This window comes from Geotrypetes seraphini, chromosome 15, assembly GCF_902459505.1.
Source record: "Geotrypetes seraphini chromosome 15, aGeoSer1.1, whole genome shotgun sequence".
NCBI lineage: Eukaryota > Metazoa > Chordata > Amphibia > Gymnophiona > Dermophiidae > Geotrypetes > Geotrypetes seraphini.
In genome coordinates this window covers 11,723,374-11,748,680 of record NC_047098.1, presented here as the reverse complement: position 1 = coordinate 11,748,680, position 25,307 = coordinate 11,723,374, and the positions used below count along the sequence as shown (strand labels likewise).

Sequence of the window (25,307 nt, the reverse complement as noted above, 5' to 3'; positions counted from 1 at the left end):
GAAGATCTGATCCGAAGATGGCGCTTCATATGTTCTTATGTTATGTTCTTATGTGAGATAACTTAATTTTCTTACTACTTGGACCAACTTAGGGCTCCTTCATCACATGCACATTTTTAGCGTGCGCGAACCCCCGCGCTAGCCAAAAAACTACCGCCTGCTTAAGAGGAGGTGGTAGCGGCTGGTGCGGCCAGCAAATTAGCACGCGCTATTACGCACATTAAACTGCTAACACGGCTTCGTAAAAGGAGCCCTTAGTACTTTTGTAAAGGCTTTAAAATATTTTCTGGAGTTGTATCAAATATTTGTATTCAAAATTCAGCCACAAACAGTACACCAAATACATTATTTGTATTTAGCTGAATAGTAATTCTGAAACCTCCATGAATATGCATGAGATCTATTTGCATGCACTGCTTTCAATGCATATTCATGAGGGAAATCCTGACAACCCGACTGGATTCCGGCCCTCGAGGACCGGAGTTGGCCACCCCTGGGCTAACATAACAAAAGCTACGTTCATGACTCTCTGTTCTCCCAAGCTTCCATAGCTACATTGATTAACATATCAAGGAAACTAGCTGAACATTTTATGCATTCATCTAATGCAGGGGTGTCCAATGTCGGTCCTCGAGGGCCGCAGTCCAGTCGGATTTTCAGGATTTCCCCAATGAATATACATGAGGTCAATTTGCATGCACTGCTTTCATTGTATGCTAATAGATCTCATGCATATTCATTGGGGAAATCCTGAAAACCCGACTGGATTGCGGCCCTCGAGGACCGACATTGGACACCCCTGATCTAATGCCAGATCTTATTCAGTGCGATCTGCCCCAACATCAACTTCTGGCCAATGCTGTGACTAGATGGAATTCAACATATTGCATGTCGGAACATTTGTTTAGAGCAAACAATCGCTTTACGTTTTTGAAGTGGATGATATTAAGTGACTAAATTTTCAGTAATGGATTTTGACGAACAGTTTGATATCTCTGATAAAGCCTTTCTGTACAGTTAACTCTTCAAATAGGTAATTTACTTGTCAACTCTTTCCATTGCTTTTCCTGCCTTGAAGTCTTTACGTCTCCACCTCAATAACCTGTCTGATGATGGAATAAAGAAAGCACTACCTGAGACAATGAAATCTGTTAAGAGTATTTTTTTACATCTCTTCAAAGATGCATTTCTTAGTTGCCACATGCATTGACTCAAGGTTTAAATTACAAACAATACCAGATGAATTAAAATGGACCGAGATGAAAATGAAATCTGAACCACACTTGAACTTGTTCGATATGCTCATGATTCATCTCTGCCTTCAGATTATCTAGAATTAACTGAAACAGAAGAGGAAAGTACAGAACCTCCCCAAAAGAAAACATTTGAGTTGTGGGCGGCATTGGATTCAACTTATTCAAAAGTATGCTGTAATGGAAAAAATTTCAACAAGTTCAGAACTGGAAACTGAAATTCACAAATTCCTCACAGAATCATGTTTACGAATAACTGAAAACACAGTTTGCGCTGGAAACAAAATCAATAAACGTAACATAAAAATCTACTTCTAGACCACATGGCCTTGCAGATCTATGCAGGTTACAAAAGATTACACCCGAACGATCATCACAGAAATTAATTACCCAAAAATCTAGAGAATAAGTAAGTCTTTAAATGCTCTCTAAATTCCAAATGTGAGAAAGACGTAAGAGATACAGTAGTACCTCGGTTTACGAGTGCACCGGTTTGCGAGTGTTTTGCAAGATGAGCAAAACATTTGCAAAATTGGTGCCTCGGAAATCGAGCATGGCTCGATTTACGAACGCCCCCCCGCAATCAAGCACTCACCCCCCGCCGTGATCCGGCACCCCCCGCCACGATTCGGCACCCCGCCGACGCTTCTTACCCTCATCTGGGCACCGGCACCAGCATGTTCAGAACGTGAACTCGCAGGCCTTGAGCATGCTCAGATGCTCAAGGCCTAGCAGAAGAGGAGGCCGATCTTCGGGCACCGGCACCAAGCACAGGACATGCCGGTGCCGGTGCCCAGATGAGGGTAAGAAGCGTCGGGGGGGGGTGCTGGATCGTGGCGGGGGGGGGGCCCAATCGCGTCGGGGGAGTGCCGGATCGTGGAGGGGGGATGCCGAATCGCGGGGGGAGGGGTGCTGGATCGCAGGGGGGGGCCTTCGGGGGGAGCAATGCCAGTTTTCATGGGGAGGGGAACGCATCAAAGCGAGTTTCCATTATTTCCTATGGGGAAACTCGCTTTGATAAACGAGCATTTTGGATTACGAGCATGCTCCTGGAACGGATTATGCTCGTAATCCAAGGTACCACTGTAATTGTTTTAATTCTTTGTCCCAACTGGCAGCCTGGTATGAAAGCATGCGTTCATCAAATCTTTTGAACTTACAACCCTTCACTGATGGATAACCAAAACAAAACAAAAAAAGCATGAGCTTTACGTGAATGTTTTTGAGTCGCAAAGGAAAATGAATTAATCAAGTAAGCTGGAGATAGACCGGAGTACTGGGGTGCAGGAGTTAGCCTAATGATTACAACAACAGGCTGAGAACCAAGGGAGCACAGATCACATCCGATTGTAGCTTCATGAGATCTTGGGCAAGTACAAACTCAGGTTGTAAGCCCTTCAGGGACAGAAGAATACGTACTGTACCTCAATATACACCAATAGCCCCCAGCTCAGCCAGACTCCCATCTCCAACCGGTCAAAGAATCCACTCAGATAAAAAAAAAAAAAGGACCAGCTCCCAGCTCAGCCAGACTCCCATCTCCAACAGGTCAAAGAATCCCCACCCCCACCCCCACCCTTGCCGCCACCGCCGCCAACCCTGGGTAGGCAAGTAGTAGGAAAGTGTGCACCTTACCTCTACTTGTAGCGCCAAAGTTTTCAATGAAATTTCAGCTCCTCCAAGTCTGCAGCAGTGACTCCTCTCCAATCCAGGCAGCGACTCCAAAAAAAATCCTGGGCTTGCCTCTCAGCTCCGAAATCCCCCGATTTCCAGTCGCTACTGCAACCCATTAAATATCATGTGTGGCAGTAGCGATTGGTCCCCTTCTTGAGCAGGAAAGAACTGACTAATGAGGAGCCAGAATATTGAAGGGGGCGGAGTCAGGCAACGTGCAAGTCGGGTGGAGAGAGACGAGTTGGAGGAGACCACATGGCCGACAAGCATGGCCGCTGGAAAAAAATCAGACACCCGTCCCGAAGTGAACCGAACACACGGTGAAGACCCGGTAAATCGCGGTATGTAGAAGGGGATACATTTGCCTGCGGGACAAATCTTTTCACCGTTTTTGCGGGCGGTGAAAACTTTTGTCCCCGTGTCTGCAGTGATTTGGCTATGGAGTCTCCATAGCCCGCAGCCAAACCGCAGCCACACCGCGGTTTTCCGCGGGGATCACTCACCGTGTCATTCTCTAGTGTACACCTCAACCTGTGACGGTGTTGAGTTTCAAATCATTTGTTAAACACAACACAATACACCTCACCAAGTCAACAATTGCTCCATAAAAATAAACAATACCGTAATTCAATCAAAATAGTGATATGTGCCCTCAGTGTGAGAAAATAATCGTCTTGCCTGAGTATTTTTAAATTGCTTCCATCCGCGGAGGAGGCTATGACCGTTCTTGAGTCTCCCACCCCCTAAAATATTGAGTTAAATCTCTGTGTTCGATTGCTCCATATTAATAATTTTTAATATATTTTTTTCACTATTTAAAGTGTTTTTTTTTACGCTGATTAGTCACTTTATGGTAGCACACACATGTGCTCTATGTGTGGACGTTAAGGGCTCCTTTTACTAAGACGTGTTAAGGCTTTAACGCCCGGAATAGCACACGCTAAATTGCCGAGCACGCTAGACCTTAACGCCAGCATTGAGCTGGCATTAGTTCTAGAAGCATAGCGCACGGTAATTTCCTGCGTGCGCTAAAAACGCTAGTGCACCTTAGTAAAAGGAGCCCTGAGTGAGCTCTTTCACTCCCTTTTTCTGCCTGAGATTAAGCACCTGAGCTGCAGTTTCTGCTTCCCCTCGAGCTTATTTCCTCACACTGAGGGCACATATCACTATCTGGTTTGATTGAATTACGGTATTGTTTATTTTTATGGAGCAATTGGCTTAGTGAGGTATCTCAAGTCTGGTCTTTTGGCATCGCTGCCTGGGAAAAAAAACAGTTAGCACTGAACTGAAAACTGGCTATTTGGGGGGCAGAGTTGGCACTGACTGGTTAAGTGTCAACATTCAACACTTAAACAGCCAGGTTAACTGCATAAATAGGACCACATAAAAGCCAGTTATATTTGTGTTGTAACTCATGGCTGCTTAAATGCTGAATATCGCATTTGGCTATGTGGTAGCTGGATCCAGAAATCCAGAATTTCAATGCTGGGGCCTGGACATGGCCCGGCATTAGATTTCTGGATTCAGTGCCAGCAGCAGTCAGCAAAACGCTGATTACTGCTGACTGAATATCGGGCTCATAGAGATTGGAGCAGTGAGCTCAGAACAAGGAAAGCTGGGCAAGTCCTTTTCAATTTCCATTGCCTCTAGTAGAAACCAGAAATGCCAATGATTTTTTTTAATATACTGTATATTGTACCCCATTTAGATTGATAGGATAAGTGGGTAATGCATTTTTTAAATGGGAAGATTAGGTGCTTACCTTGATAATCTTTCTAGTAGATAGGAATATCAGTCTTGAATATGTGGGTTGTGAATATCTGATTGTGAGATTCTGCTTAGAGAGCCTCATTTACATTTTTCCTCTCCACCCCCTTTCACTCTGGACTGCCCTGTAATTCCTCAGTTTGTATCAAAGCAGATGGTCAGCCCTAGAGAAGAAACCTAACAAGGATGGGTATGGAGACTCCCCAAGAAACATTTTACACAAAATAATCATGAACCATTTATAACATATAATGAGGTGGAACAAACAAGCCATCTATCTGAGTGCAATCTGCACTAATAGTTTGGAGTCTGAAAAATGCCCCCTGGTTTCTTCAAAATAGAAGTGGTTTCTCCTATCTTTGACCTTGATGGACAGAGGAAAGAAACAAGTTATCTGGTAATACGGATGTCTGAGACAGCAAGCAGGCTAATGAACATCTGACAGGGCAGGCTTCAAGACTGATGTTCCTGTCTACTAGAAAAAAGATTATCAAGGTAAGAACCTAATCTTCCCTTCTAGAGCAATAAGAACATCAGTCTTGACAGTGCTAAGTCGTAACTAGTTACTGTAATTAGTTACATTTTTAGGAAACTATCGATGTCAACTAAATTAACTACTAACATAATTTACAAGTTACTTTTGTGTTACTGTTTACATAGCATGCAGAATAATTGATGATGAATTTCCAGTCGTGCTATTTTACTCATTAAGCCTTCAATTCAACTCGTTTCGCTTGCTTCGCCACAGTGCATTATAGTAACTACCCATGTACAAATGGGCTCTACTGAACTGAATTGCTTCATAAAGGGCTGGACTGTTTTTGCATACGTAAAGGGACTAATTTGTAAACTCATTTGCATGTTCTGTTGTTAGTAATAAAAAGGGTCTCGGAAGTGGCTAAGAGGCCCTAAACACTGGGGAGAGAACCACAGAAGGGAGAGGGGGAGTCCCCTCTTCTAAAAGGAAGCCTCCAAGAAGGTCTACTGTGGACATTAGATATTCTCACCCTGAGATAAAAAGGAGGCAGTGACTAAGACCTGTGGACTGGAAAAGTCAACTTTTGGGAAACTCTTGAGGGGATGAATATTGGCAGCAGCCTAATCCTCAGTAAGCCTACAATGGAGAAAAACGATATTCACTGACCCTACTAGCGTAAAAAATTCAGATAGAAAAAATATACATGTGCATTGCAAACTTTGTCCACTGACATATCTACCTATGACCCACCGCTGTGCAACCAACACTACAACAAATCTTAAAAAGCACCTGCAAAATATCCACCTGGCTGCGCATGATAAACGGCCTTCGTTGAAGAGATCAGCAAGCTGTTCTTCGTCAGATGCATCAGAATCTCTGACAGTGAAACAGTAAACTTTGGCTGCTTCATGGAGCAGTAACGGAGGTATCATTGTGTCACAGAAAAGGTCAATGATCTCATCATGAATTTTGTTATTGGGGACATGCAAGCCTTCTCGGTGGTTGAGCCACCAGAATTAATTCAGTTGGTCACTGATCTTCAACCAGGCAAAATGTATTGACTTGCAAGGTTCTTACTGGATACACTGAGGACCAGTATCGTAAGTTGACAGACCTTCGGAATAATCTGTCTGTCTGGAAGAGCTTAACGTTTAATCATAAAACCTCAGTAGCTGTGTGCCACATTCAGGCCCTTAGTAATGTCCAGATGGGAGGGAATACAACACTTTGGGCTACTTTTACTAAGCTGCGCTAGAGGTTTTAGCGTGCGCTGCATTGCCGGACGTTTGACGCTGATGCCAGCATTGAGCTGGCATTAGTTCTTGGCGCGTAGCGCAGGGTTAGCTCCTCAGTCCTACTGACCAGACTGAGACTTCAAACTCCTACTTAATAAGGGAGAAACGCAGTCGGCACCCGATCCTGGTGAAAAATCACCATGGGGCCACTCAGCCTGTGCTCAAGCTCTCTGTGGACAAAACCTGGAACGAGCCTTGCTCTCAAGGGAATGGTCTCCCCGACTGTTAATGCAGGCTGGTCAAGCTGGTGCCCTGCAGTAAGCGGGGGGGTAAGTCTGCCCCTGGTGCAATCTTGGTGGGGGCACTGACACCCATCGTCCTCTTCGCTCGGCTCCCCACCCCCTTACCTCACCTTGCATCCCTTTAACGTTCATGGCACAAGCAACAACCCCAAACCTGCTCCTCGTGCCAGCATCGGCTCTTCCTCTGACGTCACTTCCTGGACCTTTGCCTGAAAAGTGACATCAGAGGAAGAGCCAATTCTGGCGTAAGCAGCAAGTTGGGCTTGCTGCTTGCACTGGGAACATTAGAGATATAGAGGAAGGGAAGGGGCGTGCATGTGGCAGGAGGAGGGTGGGGGGCGCCTCTTATCCTCGCTATGCCACTGGTCACACCCATGGAAGATTGGAGGCCTAAACTCTGAAAAATGTCCAGACACTTTAGCCATCCTTCCAGCTTCCAGATATTAATGCAAAAGTTCGTACAGTTGGCACCCTTAGCCTTCTGAGACTTGCGGCTCCTTTTACAAAGGCGCGGTAGCGGTTTAACATACGTAATAGCGCACGCTAAACCGCCAGCCTCGCTAGCCGCTACCGCCTCCTCTTGAGCAGGCGGTAGTTTTTCCGGCTAGCGCTTGATGAAAAGTCGCGCGCATTAAAGCCGCTACCGCGGCTTCGTAAAAGGAGCCCTTGAGCACAGCTGAAGGGGCTCCTTAAACATGATGATCCTAAGCATGTACCCTGTTTGCCTAAATCTTGATCCAGTCCTGGTGTTTAGAATTGGTGGTTAAACGGAATTCTATTTTAACACACTCCATCTTTGTGCCTAGTCTAAGGCGATAATTATGATGTGAGATTGCTTTGGCTTAATGACTGTAATTAATGTTTTTTTAAAATACTTTATTAATGTTCACTTAAGAAAATTAAAATTAAAATTATCATCAGCGGATCGTAATGTGTGAAGCTAGAATTTGCTTGACAAATTAGTTCTCTTGTGGTGGTGACCAAATTCCATAAATTTCAGTATAGCCCTGGTTCTGTTCAGGGCTCAAGAGGATTTATGACTGGTTCTGTTTGCTACTCTTTGGCTACAGTCGTTTAAATGAATAACATTGGCACTTTTAAAACAAAAAAAAACTCTAACCAACCGGCGTTCATAGATAAACTTTTGATCCCTTACTCATCTTCAAGGGCCCTCAGATCAAATAATCAAAATTTATTCTCTATACCGTCAGTACAGGAATTGTCTTACGACACTACTCGCAAATCCATCTTTTCATTTACCGCCCCCTCTCCGTGGAATGCCCTTCCACTAGACCAGTGGTTCCCAAACCTGTCCTGGGGGACCCCCATCCAGTCAGGTTTTCAAGATATCCCTAATGAATATGCATGAGAGAGATTTGCATATAATGGAAGTGACAGGTATGCAAATCTCTCTCATGCATATTCATTAGGGATATCTTGAAAACCTGACTGGTTGGGGGTCCCCCAGGACAGGTTTGGGAACCACTGCTCTAGACATTCGATTAGAGAACTCACTCGGAAAATTTAAAGCCAAACTTAAAACTTTCCTCTTTAAAGATGGTTTTACTCTTTAGCATCAGCCTCCACCTCTTAATTCCCTGATTCACGTGTAGCTTTGAAACATCTAATACTTATTTTGAAGTGATTTCCCCCCTAATGTCTTTACCGCTCCCCACTTACCGTCCTTTTTTATTAATTTTACTTTGATGTTTTTTAAACAACCTCTCCTTCCCCTACTTTCCTTTCGTTTCATGTATGTCAATTTGAATTTGTCCAGTATTTTTAATATTTGATAAATTATTGTTTTTATTTACCTATTTTAATTGTTTCCTATAATCTTTTATAATGTACACCGTGCAGACATTTATTTTGATAGACGGTATGTCAAAACTAAAGAAACTTGTTCCATGCTCTTCCTGAATCTAAGAACGAGAGTACACAAAAATAGACGAGAGGGAAAGACAAATTTCAGTATTTAAAAATGAAGGGGTCCGTTTACTAAGGCTTGCTGGCCGATTTAACGCGTGCTAAATGCCAACGCGTCCGTTATATTCTATGGACATGTTAGCGGTTTAGCACTTGATAAATCAGTTAGCACACCTTAGTAAAAGGACCCCAAAATAAAGGTTTCTTTATATGCTGGATATCGCCAGTTCTTCCATACACAAAATTCATATTTGACAAGGTTCAAAAGAAAGCCACCTATTAAACTTGTACAGTAAAACCTTGGTTTGCGAGCATAATTTGTTCCGGAAGCATGCTTGTAATCCAAAGTACTTGTATATTAAAGCAAATTTCCCCATAGGAAATAATGGAAACTCATATGTTTCGTTTCATAACCCAAAAACTTTCATATAAAATATTATATGAACTTGTATTGCAAGACCTCGCTCGTGTAGAACAGTCACTACACTCCTGCAGCGTCAGAGAGAGAAGAACCATCGGCTCAGTCGTGATGATGTGACGCGTGTATACTGTATATACTCGTATTGCAAGACATTGCTTGTATATCAAGTTAAAATTTAATCAAATGTTTTGCTTGTCTTGCAAAACGCTTGCAAACCAAGTTACTTGCAATCCATGGTTTTACTGTATTCCCATGTTACCTATGCATGCGTACTTCTTTCTAGGAAGTAAATCATGGTGATCCCAAGGTGTTATCCAGGTCCTGAGAAGACAGGCGTCCATATGACTTATGGATTCAAGTTCAATTTGTTTAATATGCCGCAAATATAAAGCCAAGGTAAATCTAAGCGGTTTACAATAAAATATAAAAAGAATTTTTAAAAAACGAATTAAAAAACCCAAGAATAAAAAATAAAATGAGGTAGGGGGAAAAAAATTAAAAATATAGACAAAACATGAAATGGAGAAACAGTAAGACAACCGTAGAAACTTCAGGAGAGGAAGGAATTGGTAGGTTACAATGAAATAAACAAACAAAAAGTTGGCGAAAGGGAAGGCATGAACGATGTGGTTAGGAATGGAAAGAAAAAAAAAATTGAGTTCTTTCTGCCTACTCTAAGGCCCTCTTTTACCGATTAGCGTGCGCTAAACACGAACGCGTGCAAGTTAGTCTATGGAATCGTTAGCATTTAGCGCACGCTAATCGGTTAGCGCACCTTAGTAAAAGAGGGCGGGGAAGTGAAATGAAAAATTTCGGGAATGCCAGTGTATGTAAGGGCTCCTTTTACAAAGGTGCGCTACCGTTTTTAGCGCACGCACCGGATTAGCGTGCGCCATAGCACGCGCTGCCCGAAAAACCACCGCCTGCTCAAGAGGAGACGGTAGCGGCTAGCGCACGCTATCCCGCGCGTTAAGGTCCTAACGCACCTTTGTAAAAGGAGCCCTAATTGTTGCCTGTAAGATTAAGAGCAGAAAGCCAAGGAAAAATAGTATGCCTTTAATTGCGCCTTATAAGTCGCAAATGATTTTTTTTCTGAGCGAAGATAAAGAGACGGAGAGTGGGAGGCGTGACGGAGAGAGAAGAATTTCTATGAAAATCAAGGAAGAATTTTCGAGACGCGGAAACGACTCATAACTGCTGTTGCGAGAAACGCAGGGTAGCAGTCCAGATCATATGAATTGGGGCCTCTGCCTTCAGTGGAACCTCTTCCCTGCCATTTCCTGCAAGCCAGTTTGGCATGCCTCCACTAAGCTCCTCTCCTTTCAGCGGTGAGGGTTCCCATTCTTCTGTCGCTCCTGCATGGCATTTGTGATTAATAAAAGGTTACAGTTCTAGCTGGTCCTTTGATCGTCGGTTAGAGCGGTTCTCAACAGTGTCAGATCTGCTTTTGTTTATCGTTGACTGTTAACAGCAGTAATTACAGTACAGTTGTTAAGATAAAAACATGACAAAATTATGACAGTGCTCGTGTAGTAATCTCTTAAAACTGACTCTGAAGGCAACAGCTGCACAATTAGTCTATAAATTTTCTTAAATGAACCTGTCTGGAAATGGTACCTGTGTGCCAGTGTTTTGCAAGAGATAACTAGACTTAATGGGCTTGGTGAGGGAACACCAAGAATAGCCTCATAAAAAAAAATAAAAAAAACACGAAACTTTGTTCTTTGTCATAAACCACTTGTTCTCTTATAAAAGCAAAAGGACTCAGTGTTGGGTCATTAACTTTCCCTTTTGTTGTGGGACAAGTGGCACAAAGCATCCATTTGACAAGCATGGAGGATTCTTTTCCACTTTATTGCAGGTTTTTTTTTTTTTTTTTACAGCAAACGGGGAGGGAAATAATCCCTGCAAAACTCGAAAACTGACATTTGCATGATGCAGCAAAAAAACAGGCACTAGAGCAGGGTGAATTTATGTTCATACAAAATGTAAAACTTGAAGGTGGAAGCAAGATGTATAGTGACAGAGATACAGAGAGATAGGAAAGGAGATGGAGTGATGGGTTCAGCATGCCTAGTCTGTCCTCTTGTTCGAATATTTATAAAGCAAACCTGAATTTTATTGCCTACATTTCAGTCGGTTGCCTGGATCTTTCTCTATGTGCTATAATCATTTTTATCGAAAACAAATTGCAAACTAAAAAACTTAAAACTTGAGGGTTTTTTTTTTTTTTTAAACTAGGGGCTGATAGGATGCTGGATGTCACAGAAATCAGGTGCTATGGCCCTGAGGTGAAGAACAATTGTCACCTCTGTGGGTGTGAGAGCAGCACTGAAGGGCTCCACCTTAGAATATTTCCCAACCACTCTTCAAGAAGAAACCAAAAAAAAGCACTGCGGAGTGACAATGTTCCTTAGATGGACTTTATTGAGAATCATCCACATAAAATAAAATCATCCACATAAAATAAAATCATCCACATAAAAATAAGGTAATCCACAATAAAAACCTAAAGTCCGCTAAGGATGCAGGACCCAATACAGTCTGCGTTTTCACAAAAAGTTTTTTTCAGGGGTCCCTGAGGGTCCTATAGTGGTAGATATGTGGAAAAGCTGATATGTAGTGAGACGCTGTTTGAAAGCAAACCACGTAGGGCTAGATTCACTAAGGCAACCAATCAAGTTCCTACCACTTAGCGACCCCTTTGCGACCCGATTTCTCTCTGAACCGATTCACTAACCTCTGTCCCGATCATCCTCCGATCCGCGCATTCAGATGAGAGGGAATGGCATTCAAACGTAGGCAGGCAGCGATTCACAAAAAAAAAAAAAAAAAAAAAAAAAAGCAACACTGACTGGGCTAACCGATCAACAAACAAGCGACTGCTGGGGACCAGTTGTTCACGTCATTTCCGACTGCTCTGCCCCGAATCTGCTCTCTGCTGCGATTCTCCTGCCGCCCTGCTCTGCCCTGAATCTCCTGCTCTCTGCCCCAACTCAAGCTGCGATTCTCCTGCACCCTGCTCTGTCCTGAATCTCCTGCCCCGATTCTCCCCGACTCTCCTGCCCTTCCCCGCTGTGCAAGCCTGTGGTTTTAACCCGCGGGTTAAAACCATGGACTTGCGAAAAAGTAAAAAAAACAATTAAAAAAAAAGTAAAATTAAGCTCTGCCGGCAGGTGCAGACCATTCAAGCTCCGTCCTCATCTGTACAAGCCTCAAACACTTTAAAATTATGAGCAGCAACATTCTAGAGCTCAGATTATGATGTCATAATGCCTCTTTCCACCAATGCCTTAGCTCCGTCCTCATCTGCAGAAGCCTCAAACACTTGAAAATCATAAGGAGCAACATTCTAGAGCTCAGATTGTGATGTCATAATGCCTCATTCCACCAATGCCTAAGCTCTGTCCTCATTTGCACAAGCCTCAAACACTTTAAAATCATAAGTAGCAACATTCTAGAGCTCAGATTGTGATGTCATAATGCCTCATTCCACCAATGCCTAAGCTCCGTCCTCGTCTGCACAAGCCTCAAACACTTGAAAATCATAAGTAGCAACATTCTAGAGCTCAGATTGTGATGTCATAATGCCTCATTCCACCAATGCCTAAGCTCTGTCCTCATTTGCACAAGCCTCAAACACTTTAAAATCATAAGTAGCAACATTCTAGAGCTCAGATTGTGATGTCATAATGCCTCATTCCACCAATGCCTAAGCTCTGTCCTCATTTGCACAAGCCTCAAACACTTTAAAATCATAAGTAGCAACATTCTAGAGCTCAGATTGTGATGTCATAATGCCTCATTCCACCAATGCCTAAGCTCTGTCCTCATTTGCACAAGCCTCAAACACTTTAAAATCCTAAGTAGCAACATTCTAGAGCTCAGATTGTGATGTCATAATGCCTCATTCCACCAATGCCTAAGCTCCGTCCTCGTCTGCACAAGCCTCAAACACTTGAAAATCATTAGTAGCAACATTCTAGAGCTCAGATTGTGATGTCATAATGCCTCATTCCACCAATGCCTAAGCTCTGTCCTCATTTGCACAAGCCTCAAACACTTTAAAATCATAAGTAGCAACATTCTAGAGCTCAGATTGTGATGTCATAATGCCTCATTCCACCAATGCCTAAGCTCTGTCCTCGTCTGCACAAGCCTCAAACACTTGAAAATCATAAGTAGCAACATTCTAGAGCTCAGATTGTGATGTCATAATGCCTCATTCCACCAATGCCTAAGCTCCGTCCTCGTCTGCACAAGCCTCAAACACTTTAAAATCATAAGTGTTTGAGGCTTGTGTGGTTAAGGCAAAGCTTACAGGAATGGAAAAGGGATAGTGAAAAAACTCACAGGAATGGGGAAATTGAGTTCCTGTGCCATTCTCTAGTTACTTTGTTTGTAACCTAACAACAGCATGCGCTAATTCTTAAATAACTGCATAGTTCTCTTTAGTAAAAGGGCCCCTTAGTTTGCCAAGGAAGCAGTGGTACTTTGACAGAGATGACCTCTGAGAAGGTTTTGTGAGCAGAATATCACCTTCACTCTGGCTCAGATGAAAAAGTACATGATTACCCATCTTTGGAGCTTTAGTACATATATATATGGGATCTGGCAACAACTGAATTCTCAGCAGGTGCAATACCTTGTGGACGAGTGTAAGAATTATCTGAGATGAACTGCAAGGATTTATGTGGTCCATCAATCCCTTTGTGAAATAGGTCATGTCTGAAGAATGGGTTTATGTAGTTTTGAAGTTTTCAAGTTTCACAGCTCTCTACTCTAATCACAAAGTTAGTGAGCCATCCAATCTTTGAACAATGCAATTGCTTTTGATTTATAATTCTCTACATACTTAGAGACCTGAAAAGAAGGTACAGAATGACTTGATAGAGTATTATGTATAAAACATTTCTGCTAATAGAAGGGTGACACATTTTTGGCTGTCTTAGGAGGAAGCAAGTCTGAACTCAACATCTATTCTCGTCCTTTAAGAACAAATGGGATGCCTATGTCGGATCCCTAAGAAGGTTAAGTTAAGGAATTGGGTTATTAGGGCATAGACTAAAGGGGTGGGTAAGTAGGGTGGGCAGACTTGATGGGCTATAACCCTTTTCTGCCATCATCTTTCTATGGAATGTTGCTACTCTTTGGGATCCTAGAATCTTGTTTCTCTCTGGGATTCTGGAATCTTGATAGACTGGTATCTTAATGCATTCTGCTTCATTTTTTTCAACTTGATGTATTTGATCGGTTCTATGTATTATTTCTTTCCCTGCCGTGTCGGTATTTTCTGCATTATATTGTAAATGCTTTCTGTCTTTATCTGTTTTTAAGTCCATTATTCTAATTTGTATTTTATCTGTATCCCATGTATTAGCTCACCTTGTTCTGAAACGCCTAGAACTTTTTCGGTATGGCGGTATATAATAATAAAATTATTATTATTAACTATAAATATGCCATGCTGGTTGTTAATGTGCCCATAATGAAACTCGGGGAATATAAATCTAATGTTTGGTGGATCCAAATGATGAACAATTCAAGTATATAAATAACCAATCGGTTATTTATATACTTGTGTTGTTAATGGGCGCCAGATGCTGAGTTGACAGCACTGAAGGGAGGGACATTTTATACTGTGCCTTTTAATCATTGTATCTGCTTATTGTACCCCAAAAGAAACAAGCACATTTTGCAAAGCTCACTAAAAGATATTGCTGTTCAGTTTAAAAAAATTGAGGTAAAAGGTTTACAGTCTAATAAAATCCTTATGTGAAATTGATTTTGTTGGCTAAGTACTCCCACCCTAATGATCTGTTAAGGAGAAATCGTCATTTCCTGGGGTTTTTAGGCAAATTGCCCTTTGGAGGGTCTCTAGTACTTGTAGTAACAAAGAAAAGCACATACATATGGCTTTTCAGTCATTTGTATCTTTTAGCCAAATAAGTCTGGCAGCCTGAAGCAAATTTCTCGCTGGAAACAGACAGACCCTATGGGAAGCCAATCTTTAATTTTGCTAGAAGTGTCTGTAATGGGAGAAAGGATGCTTTTAAAGAAGTCTCCCCAATGAACCAATCAGAATTAGGAGCACGAACAGGAAGGCTTTGCTGAAAAAGGGGTAGGTCCAATCGAATAAGTAATTGTCAGGAAACAATAGGCATTTCCCCTACAGCAGTGGTCTCAAACTTGCGGCCTGGGTGCCACATGCGGCCCACCAGGTACTATTTTGAGGCCCTCGGTATGTTTATCATAATTACAAAAGTAAAATACAACAGTTTCTTGATCATATGTCTCTTTAACTATAAATGACAATATTATTATTAAGACTTAGCCAAAAGGAAAGATTTATCAACTATAAAGAGTTTTACTTCATGCAAAATTGTCATTTCTTTAATAAGACATTAACTATTTTTTTTGAGGCCCTCCAAGTACCTACAAATCCAAAATATGGCCCTGCAAAAGGTTGGAGTTGGAGACCATTGTCCTACAGATACATACATATATTACATGCTAAAAGTATGATACTTGCGCTTTGTACATTCTGTTGAAGTTGCTTTGTAAGGAGCCCTTTTACTTATGGCAGCTTAAAATGGCTCACTACTGGTTGTGCTCAGGTGTCTTGTTAAATTTTTTTTGGAGGGGGCAGAGAGTGGGCATTTCTGTACTAAGCAGGTAGCACAAGATTAGTGCACGAGTCCTTACCACATACAAAATAAGTGTCAGTAAATGTACATGTGCTAATTATTTTAATGGCCATGTGCTAATGGCTAGAGAATAACATATTAGATGACGGCAGATAAAGACACGAATCCAGTCTGCCCAACCTGATTCAAATTAAATTTTTTAAAATTTTTCTTCTTAGCTATTTCTGGGCAAGAATCCAAAGCTCTACCCGGTTCTGTGCTTGGGTTCCAACTTCTGAAGTCTCCGTCAAAGCTCACTCCAGCCCATCTACACCCTCCCAGCCCAGCCTCAACCAAAAGGCCATATGCAGACACTTGGAGGGGCATAATAACAAAAAAAGGCCTAAGTCCCCCTTTGGCCTAAGGCCCTAAACATTGAAAGTAGCAGTAGGGAAAATGTCCATTCTCAAAAAAAAACGCCCAAAATGAGGTGTTTTTTTTTTAGAATGGCCTACCTCTATGTTCAAAAAGACGCCTCAGCCCCACCACTCCACCGCATATAATGTTTCATACCGCGGGAAGCATATTGTGGTGCTTCATCATTGGCTGTCAATTTTTGAAAAAAGTTTTCATCTAAATTTTTAAAATTTTTAAATTTCTTCTCCTTTTAAACGTTATTATGTGATTTATTTAAAAAATAAATATTTCAAACTGTTTTTACTGGTTTCTATCCGTCTGTATCATTTAGAAAGTAGATAGTACTTATCTCAGCCAAAAAACCCAGGGAGTCAGACCCTTTCTAAATGATACAGACGGATAGAAACCAGTAAAAACAGTTTGAAATATTTATTTTTTAAATAAATCACATAATAACGTTTAAAAGGAGAAGAAATTTAAAAATTTTAAAAATTTAGATGAAAACTTTTTTCAAAAATTGACAGCCAATGATGAAGCACCACAATATGCTTCCCGCGGTATGAAACATTATATGTGGTGGAGTGGTGGGGCTGAGGCGTCTTTTTGAAAAGAAAAAAAGTTCATTACCATCCAGACAATTATTATTTCTACATTTATAAAGATTTGACTGGATATACCACACTTATAATTTTTTGCCGCATTTTTTAGCTACCTCTATGTTCAGCAATTTAAACGCCCAGACCACTACTATGTCTAAACGTACAACACATTATCAACCAAAAACTTGCCTAAGTCCCAAACGGCCAGTCCTTCACCTAAAAGCTGGATTCTGTAACCGACGTCTGTCAAAAACAACATTGGTTACAGAATCCACACATCCCCCCCCCTCCCCCGGCAACGATCAGGGCAGGAGAGATGGCTCATCTCCCCTGCCTTGATCTCAATCGCCCCCCCCACCCCGAACTGCTGCAACCCGCAGCAGGAGAGATGCCCAATCTCTCCTGCCATGATCGTTGCGGTGAGGGGGGGGGGGGTGTAGGTTGCCGGGGCCGCTGAGCTAATCGCTGCAGCCGTGATCAGCTCATCAGCCCCTTTTCGGAACTTTATACCTGTTTTGATTTGGCCAACCTGCTCAACTTTTTGCTTATACTTGCTGTACGACTAAGTCTAGGTCTGCCCACCTCCCGCCCTTTCCCCTCCTCTAAAAACGCCTCTTTTCTCTCTAGGCGTTTAGAGGCAGGGGAAAGGCTTAAGCTGTTTTAGATTATTGGTAGTTGGACGATCTGGCTTTTTGATCGTCCAAGTACCGATTTAGGCCACTTTTTGAACTTAAAAAAAAAAAAATTATTATGAGCCCCATACTGTGCAAGTCTGCCCAGTACTGGCCTTAGGTCTTCACTATTTACTATTATTTTCTGATTCTAGATCCTCTATGTTCATCCCACGCTTCTTTGAACTCCGTCACCGTTTTCCTCTCCACCACCTCTCTCGGGAGCGCATTCCAGGCATCCACCACCCTCTCCGTAAAGTAGAATTTCCTAACATTGCTCTTGAATCTACCACCCCTCAACCTCAAATTATGCACTCTGGTTTTACCATTTTCCTTTCTCTGGAAAAGATTTTGTTCTTGTTAATACCCTTCAAGTATTTGAACGTCTGAATCATATCTCCCCTGTCTCTCCTTTCCTCTAGGGCAGGGGTGTCCAATGTCGGTCCTCGAGGGCTGCAATCCAGTCGGGTTTTCAGGATTTCCCCAATGAATACGCATGAGATCTATTAGCATACAATGAAAGCAGTGCATGCAAATAGACCTCATGTATATTCATTGGGGAAATCCTGAAAATCCGACTGGACTGCGGCCCTCGAGGACCGACATTGGACACCCCTGCTCTAGGGTATACATATTCAGGGCTTCCAGTCTCTCCTCATACGTCTTCTGGCGCAAGCCTCCTATCGCTTTCGTCGCCCTCCTCTGGACCGCTTCAAGTCTTCTTACGTCCTTCGCCAGATGCGGTCTCCAAAACTGAACACAATACTCCAAGTGGGGCCTGACCAACGATCTGTACGGGGGCATCAACACCTTCTTCCTTCTACTGGCTACGGGGAAAGGGAAAAAATTTGTCCCCGTGTCATTCTCTACTCCAGACTAGAGAATGACACGGGGCAAATTTTTCCCTTTCCCCACAGGAATTAATTTTCCCGTCCCATCCCTGCGAGTTCTTTTCCTGTCCCTGCCCCATTCCTGCAAGCTCTGTCCTCATCTGCACAAGCCTCAAGTGTTCAAGGCTTGCATGGTTAAGGCAGAGCTTACAGGAATGGGGCAGGAACAGCGACAAAACTTATGAGGACAGGGGCAAATTTGTCCCCGTGTCATTCTCTACTAATGGCATCATTAGGGCTACTGGTGCAGCAAAAATAGTCTTAGCATGCAGGAAAACCCCAGGCAAGGGCGCACTAAGGCCGGTTTTTAAGACAGCTTAGTAAAAGAACTCCTTAGAGAGGCCTGATACTGCCAAAAGGAGCCTTTTGTATTTTTTTATTTTAAACAGTATATTGTCTTGTGTCACATACCTTAAGTCTTGGCTGAGGCTGCCATATTGCAGGAAATGCATTGGATAAAAGTCTTGCGGTTTTGAGCATGCAGCAACCGACCGGTGGTTACGGAAGAATTACGTATACGTTTCTGTCCATGATCCCTAGAAGGCCCAGGTGGAAGGAGGAAGTTGGAAGTTAAGAGCTGAGAAAGGCCATCAAGAGGCCCAACGTGTTCTGCTGTTACAAAAATATTTAGCTGGGCATCGAAGGCATCATCGCTATACACCTGCAGTTTTAGTGAATTAGGGAACAGTGCAATTATCCTGTCATGAAATCAAACTTATTGCACCATATATTAAATGCTGAATATTGACCTTGTGAGGAAAAATAATTACATGGCATTTGGCCTCTTGCTATAAGGAAGAGCTTACCTCACTTCTAGCAGAAGCTATCCACATCGAAAGACAGTGGCGGCAGCAACAAGAGAACGCTCAGTTTGCTGGACCGGTGCCACAAAGCACCTGCGTTTTAATCCTGAAGGACCCTCTGGCTTGTCTGCTTATGTCCATCAGTCTGTTCGTAGTCTCGTTTTCAATAAGGTAAAACCTTGCCAGTTTGTCATGGAAACGCGCAGGATCCGAGCAATGGGATTTTGTACTGTAGTGGTAGAAACTGGTTCTTAACGTCAAGCGCTGCACTCTGACGAGAGCCGGAATGCAATTCACAAACGCCGTGAGCAAGTGTGAGCCCGGTACAGCACTGGTTGCCGTCTTGGCAGTAGGCCGAGTGACCTCTGCTGCGTCTCGTTGTTATCTCGGCACGTTTCGTTCTAATGTCCTGTTCAGCAGAGACTTAATTATGGGAGACAGCATCGTGCTTTTGTTACGAGAACCAGCAGACGTGGATCTGACTTTTCCCAGAGTGTATGCAGTGAAGGGCATTGCACATGCAAATTGCTTCTTGATGCTAAAAGGACGTGGTAGATTTTTTTAAACTGTACCGCTCCTGGTTCCACTCTTGGGCAACATGACATACTATTTTATTTTAATACCTCAAAAACCTCACAGTTCTACGCAGTTCACAGAAAAAGGGAGGGGAAACCCCCCCCCCAGGCATATGTGGTGAATTAGCAACGAAAAACAAAGAAAGCGAACAACAATCATCTGGAACCGCGTCCCGCAAACTTTCTTGAGCCGCGGCACACTTAAGGGCTCCTTTTGCGAAGGTGCGCTAGCGTTTTTTAGCGCACGCACCAGATTAGCGCGCGCTAGCCGAGCGGCTAGCACACGGCATTGTAGTGCGCGCTGTTCCACGCGTTAAGGCCCTAATGCGCCTTTGTAAAAGGAGCCCTAAATGCAGTGGCTGCGGCTCGAGGCATTCAGAAATGCGTGGATGTTGGCGTGATGATGTCGCGCACATGTGCAAAGGCCCCTAAGGGGGGGGGTGCCAGCAGGGAAGAGGGCCGGAGTGAAGGAGTGGCACTGGCGCCAGCTGATTGCTTACAGGACGTGCCTCTTGCCGCGAGAGGCACGTCCCTGTAGGCAGTCAGCCGGCGCCTCTCCCCCTCCCAAGCGTGCCACGGCACTCCTGAAATCTCAGAAAGCACACTAGTGTGCCGCGGTACACAGTTTGCGATACACTGATCTAGAAGCAAAAAAATTTACCAAATAAGTTGGAGAGAAAGAGAGACTGGTTACTGCGGATGGGCAGACTAAACGGGCCATTTGGCCTTTATCTGCCATCGTGTTTCTAAGTTACATCAAAAATACATAGATGAAAATGAATCTCTAATCAAAGTGAAAAACTCTCGACCATTTCAGGCCACTGAGTATGCAAGCAGATGGTAACAGCTAAACATCTCCTTTCTTTGCCAACCGGGTGAGCGATATACTGCAAATCACCACCCCTTTCCCAACTCTGGGCTCTTAATGTATTCCATTAGTAACCGGGCCTCCATTACATAAAATTGGATCTGTAATCTAGCTCTGCCTGCCATTCCCATCTTCATTCAGATTGTAATCCATGTGGGGAAGGGTCATGCAACCTTCTATCATAATAAGGGGGGGCAGTCCGCCCCGGGTGCCATCTTGGTGGGGGCACTGGCACCTCTCCTCCTCTCTGACCCCTTGCTGCTTGCAAGCCTTCCATTCCCTCTGACACACCAAGCACCCCCTTGCTGTCCTATCTCCCTGAGCCCTCCCACAAAATCCTAGTGGGCTAGGGGGGTTAGGATCAGACCCCCCCCCTTCAGCTCGAGAACCTACCACCCCAACACCGCCCTTCCTGTACCTTTCGTCAAAAAGCAGGCAGGAGGAATGCCCACTCCCTCCTGCCTTGAAGGGTCGCCTCTTCATAATGGCAGCCCTTTCCCCTCCCGGTGCCTCCTGGATGCACTGGAAGGGGCCTAAGGTCCTGATTGTCCTTAGGCTCCTGAGCCATTCGGGGCCTTAGGCTCCTCCTTGTGCATCACTGGCATGTATTAGGAGGGGCCTAATGCCCTGATTGGCTTAGACCTAACAGGTATTTCCCTTAGGGTTACAAGACATCCGGATGTACCCGGACATGTTCTCTTTTAGGGAGCATGTCCAGGCGGCTTTTCAAACCCTGGCACTTTGTCTGGGTTTTGAAAAGCAGATCGAATTGGGAGGGGCATCCGTGCATGCGTGGACGCAACGCAGTGACATGCGCATGACAACATCATATCGCTTGCGCGGTTGCCTTCCCAACTGCGATGCGCAGGGTGGGGCTGGGGCATGATATGGGTGTAATGGGGTGGGGGATGAGTGGAACTGGTCGGGTCTGGATTTTACATACGTAAAATCTGGTAACCCTGCCCTGAGGAAGCAGTTGGATTACCCTGAAACGTTGGCTTATAAATATACAGACTATGTAATGGCCATAGAGTGGTGCTTTCAATTATTTTTTATTTTTCTTCTGCAGCCAGGTTTGGCGTTAACCATTCTAGTTAAGTTTTTTATGCCAATGACGTAGTTGGTGGATGGTAGGGTATACAGTACTCCTCCGAAATGTTCCAGGAACCCCCACAAATTTCAAAAAAACTGCGAATGCGGTTTTTTCGCCTGCCAAAAGGCAGGGGAGGCAGGAGAGGGCAGCTGGAGCGCCAGTGGGTGACGAAAATCACTCGCGGTCTGCTCCCGACCGCCTCTTCCTGTAGTGAAGTCGGGCGACGCCCATCTGGAGCTGCTGTGAGTCGCAGCTCCTGAAGGGCGTAGCCCGACTTCACTACAGGAAGAGGCGGTCGGAGCGGACTGCGAATGAGCGAGCCCGCGATTCGTGAACCCTAGTGCTCCCCTAGTACCCGAGGCTTTTTCTTTTCGTTTAGAATGTAGCTCGGCAGATCTGTCTTTTTGACAGTTTTTAGTGGGGAGTTCATTACTCCTACTATTAATTATTTCTATAGCGCTACCAGACGCACGCAGCGCTGCACAGAGTCACAAAGAGTAAGAAACGTGGCATAAATGCGTATGAAGCAAGGGTCAATTGAAAGGAAGCCCGAATGAGGGGGGCGTAAAATGAAGCCGCTGAAAGGGGATAGACTTGGAAGTAAACCTCAGAAAATATGTCTTCATGTGTGGAATGGCCTCCCAATGGAGGTGATGGAGACGAAAAGTGTATCTGAATTCAAAACAACTTGGGATGGGTACATTGGATCTCTAAGGGAGAGGAAGGGATAGCAGATAGCATGAATAGGCAGATTAACTAGACCATATGGTCTTTATCTGTCTTCATTTGCTCTGTTCTCATTGCTGAGCTAAAGCTTTTACCATTTTAGCTAATTGCTCAGGGTGTTAACAAGAGCTCCATAATGCAGTGTTGTGGGGTGGGGTTTTTTTTGTTGTTGTTTTTTTATGTGTGGGGTGGGGGGTAAAACTGTAAGTCAGGTTTCAGATGTAATAGGTTTTATTCAAACCCTTTCTGGCTGGATGCTGTTCAGAGTATGGCACTTTTAGAATCAAGGCTTAAAGGAATATGTTTATCTTTGCAAAATAACATCTCATTTACTCTTTTGATGGGAAAAATCTATTTTTCCCTTGGGTAGTGTAGCATTGAGAAACTGAAATGGGCTCCGAGTTTTTTTAAGTGCGTCATATAAAAGAGTGTATGGAAGAAGGGTTTGCTCACAGAAAGAACAGCTTGTGCTGACACTGGGATTTTGGTAATTGTGGACGGCTCGATCACAGACAACAATGCAGAAAATGTGTTTTAGATATGTTGGGAAACATTATAGGCACGAGACCAGGGGTCGGATTAAGGCCAGCCTATGCCCTAAGCACAGCCCAACAATGGTGCCCCTTGACTTTTCCATTGCATAACTGCCAAGACGTTAACCTCTCTTTTTTCTAAGCATACGGGTCTGGATTTCATAATAGTAAAATCTGGTAACCTTAAGAGACAGTGGATACTCCTTTTCTGATGGTGTGTGCATAAAGCCAATTGTACACATGGAAGAGGCCTTTTATAAAATGTGGTGGCTGTTTCTGGAGGTGTAGTTGGGGTAGGCCAGCAGGGGTAGGCAATTCCGGTCCTCGAGAGCCAGAGCCAGGTCAGGTTTTCAGGATATCCGCAATAAATATGCACGAGATAGATTTGCATCAGAAGGAGGCAGTGCATGCAAATCCATCTCATACATATTCATTGTGGAGATCCCGAAAACCTGACCTGGCTCCAGTTCTCGAGGACCGGAAATGCCTACCCCTGGGGTAGGGTTACCAGACGTCCGGATTTCCACGAACATGGCACTTTGTCCGGGTTTTGAAAAGCCTCCTCAAATCGCATCGAGCAGGGAGGGAGTCCGTGCATGTGCGGATGCCATGCGATGATGTCATGCATGCGCAGTCGTCCTCCCTTTCCAACAAGAGCAGGCAGTGGGGGTGGGAGAGTGGGCAGGATTAGGAGGTCCAGATTTTCCAACTGGAAAATCTGGCAACCCTAAGTTTGGGCAGCATAAAGGCGGAGTTGTGATGTATGCACATGGGATGGAAAATGTGCCGGTACACTTGCAGAATGCATGTGCACATTTATACTTCCTCATAAATGAAAAAAATATAGGCCCTTTTTAAGCCGATTAAATCGCACCAAAGGCCATTGGGAATGAATGGATTTCGGTGCTGTTATCTCGTGGCAGCTGTCAGTATGGTTTTGTAAAAAAACCAAACAAAAAAAAAGGGGGGGAGGGGGGAGGATAGTGAATAGATGAATAACACTTCTTATTTGAAGTATGGAAGGAAAAATCCCCAGAAAACTGTGTAGCATATGGGATTGAGAGGATAATTACCTCATCAGATGAAAAAAAAACCCTACCCAAATCTCTAAACCAGTGTATCGCAAACTGTGCGTCACGGCACGCTAGTGCACCTCCTGAGATTTCAGGTATGCCACGTCAACAATGGGGAGGAGGAGAGGCACTGGCTGACTGGCTACAGGACATGCCTCCTGCGGCGAGAGGCAGTCCTTCACGGACACACTATAAAGGCTAAGTGTTGTTCTGTTCATACAAAAAATATAAGTATAAAAAGCTGAATAACTAATAAAGATTGGACCGACGAAGAGTAATACAACCGGTAGCGTTGTGCCCGGCTGTGGTCTGAAGGTCCACACAATTGAGAATAAGAACATTAAGTATAAATGAAAGTTAGAATGGTTCTTTGCCTTGGATGAGATCTGAGTAAGACAATTTAGATATAATTTGATTGAAGATACAACAGCGGCTTCTTTACCTTATATGTGACTCAAAGATAGTAACCATTGTCACACAGGGCTGCCCCGTTCCCAGTGAGGAAGCCTTGCCAGAAGAGGGAGGTAAAATTAAAAACGTATTCCTAAGCCTGCTAGTTTAATTCCCAAAGCCTCACCTAGGAGTTCTCAAAAGCCAAGCCTTCCTATAGTTAAACCTCCTCAAGCCATGCAAAAAGCATCCAGAACTGGTTTAGCTTTCCCCAAGCCAGCTGTAAAGAAACAGCTAGAAAGACTACATGTCCCAGCAGCTACAGGGACAGGGAAAAGCAGGGATGAAATACAAGCTACACCCAATCAGGCTGATACTGGTTCAGGCCCCATTAGAAGGCATCAGAGGGCAGGTTACTCTAACACACATGCAGTGAAAGGAATGGAAATCACTTTCCCACAGAAAGAAACCCAGCCATCCAGCAAACATCAGCCTAGAAGAGCCAGAAAGCACCAGGCCTCACCATGGCAGCAAAGTAAGGTAGAAGTTTGGGAGGAAGAGAATAATAATAATAATAATTTATTTCTTATATACCGCTGTACCGTGAGGTTCTAAGCGGTTTACAGTAGAAACAGAAGAAATGCAATAAGTAAGATTAATTAAGATGAAGAGAAAGTACTTAGATTAATACTAATGATAATGCTGTTTGTGTGCCAGATTTTGAAATGGCTGGTAGTGAGAGTTCCTATGATATGGAAATAGAAGGAACTGATTTGCCCAGCTCTGAAGGAATGGAAATGAGTTGATGTTTTGAGGGTAAAGGGGGCTGGATGAAAGTAAAGTCTGCCCAAGATGATTGTAAAGCTGAAGTTTTTTTGTTTTGATCTTTAAAATACAAGCCACAGGCAGCCATTTTGTTTTGGGATCTGGGAGGGGCTCTTCCCAGCTGATCTATTGAGGGATAATTATAGGAGAGGATGCCAGCCT

At 43.7% G+C, this 25,307-nt stretch overlaps 1 protein-coding gene across 6 annotated transcripts in view; it reads left to right on the top strand.

The window, feature by feature from the left end:
* Positions 1-25,307, top strand: part of CAMTA1 (calmodulin binding transcription activator 1) — a 1,525,397-nt gene that overhangs the window by 103,854 nt on the left and 1,396,236 nt on the right. For 4 of the 6 annotated variants that reach the window (XM_033922049.1, XM_033922047.1, XM_033922046.1 and 1 more), the window contains exon 1: positions 24,713-24,860. The exons of 1 other annotated variant lie outside the window; for it this stretch is intronic. In XM_033922049.1, coding sequence (XP_033777940.1) covers positions 24,762-24,860 — 99 coding nt within the window. In that variant the 5' untranslated portion in view covers positions 24,713-24,761. Of the gene's footprint in view, positions 1-24,712; positions 24,861-25,307 lie in introns of those variants that run through there. One more of the 6 variants, XM_033922050.1, reaches the window with a different exon arrangement.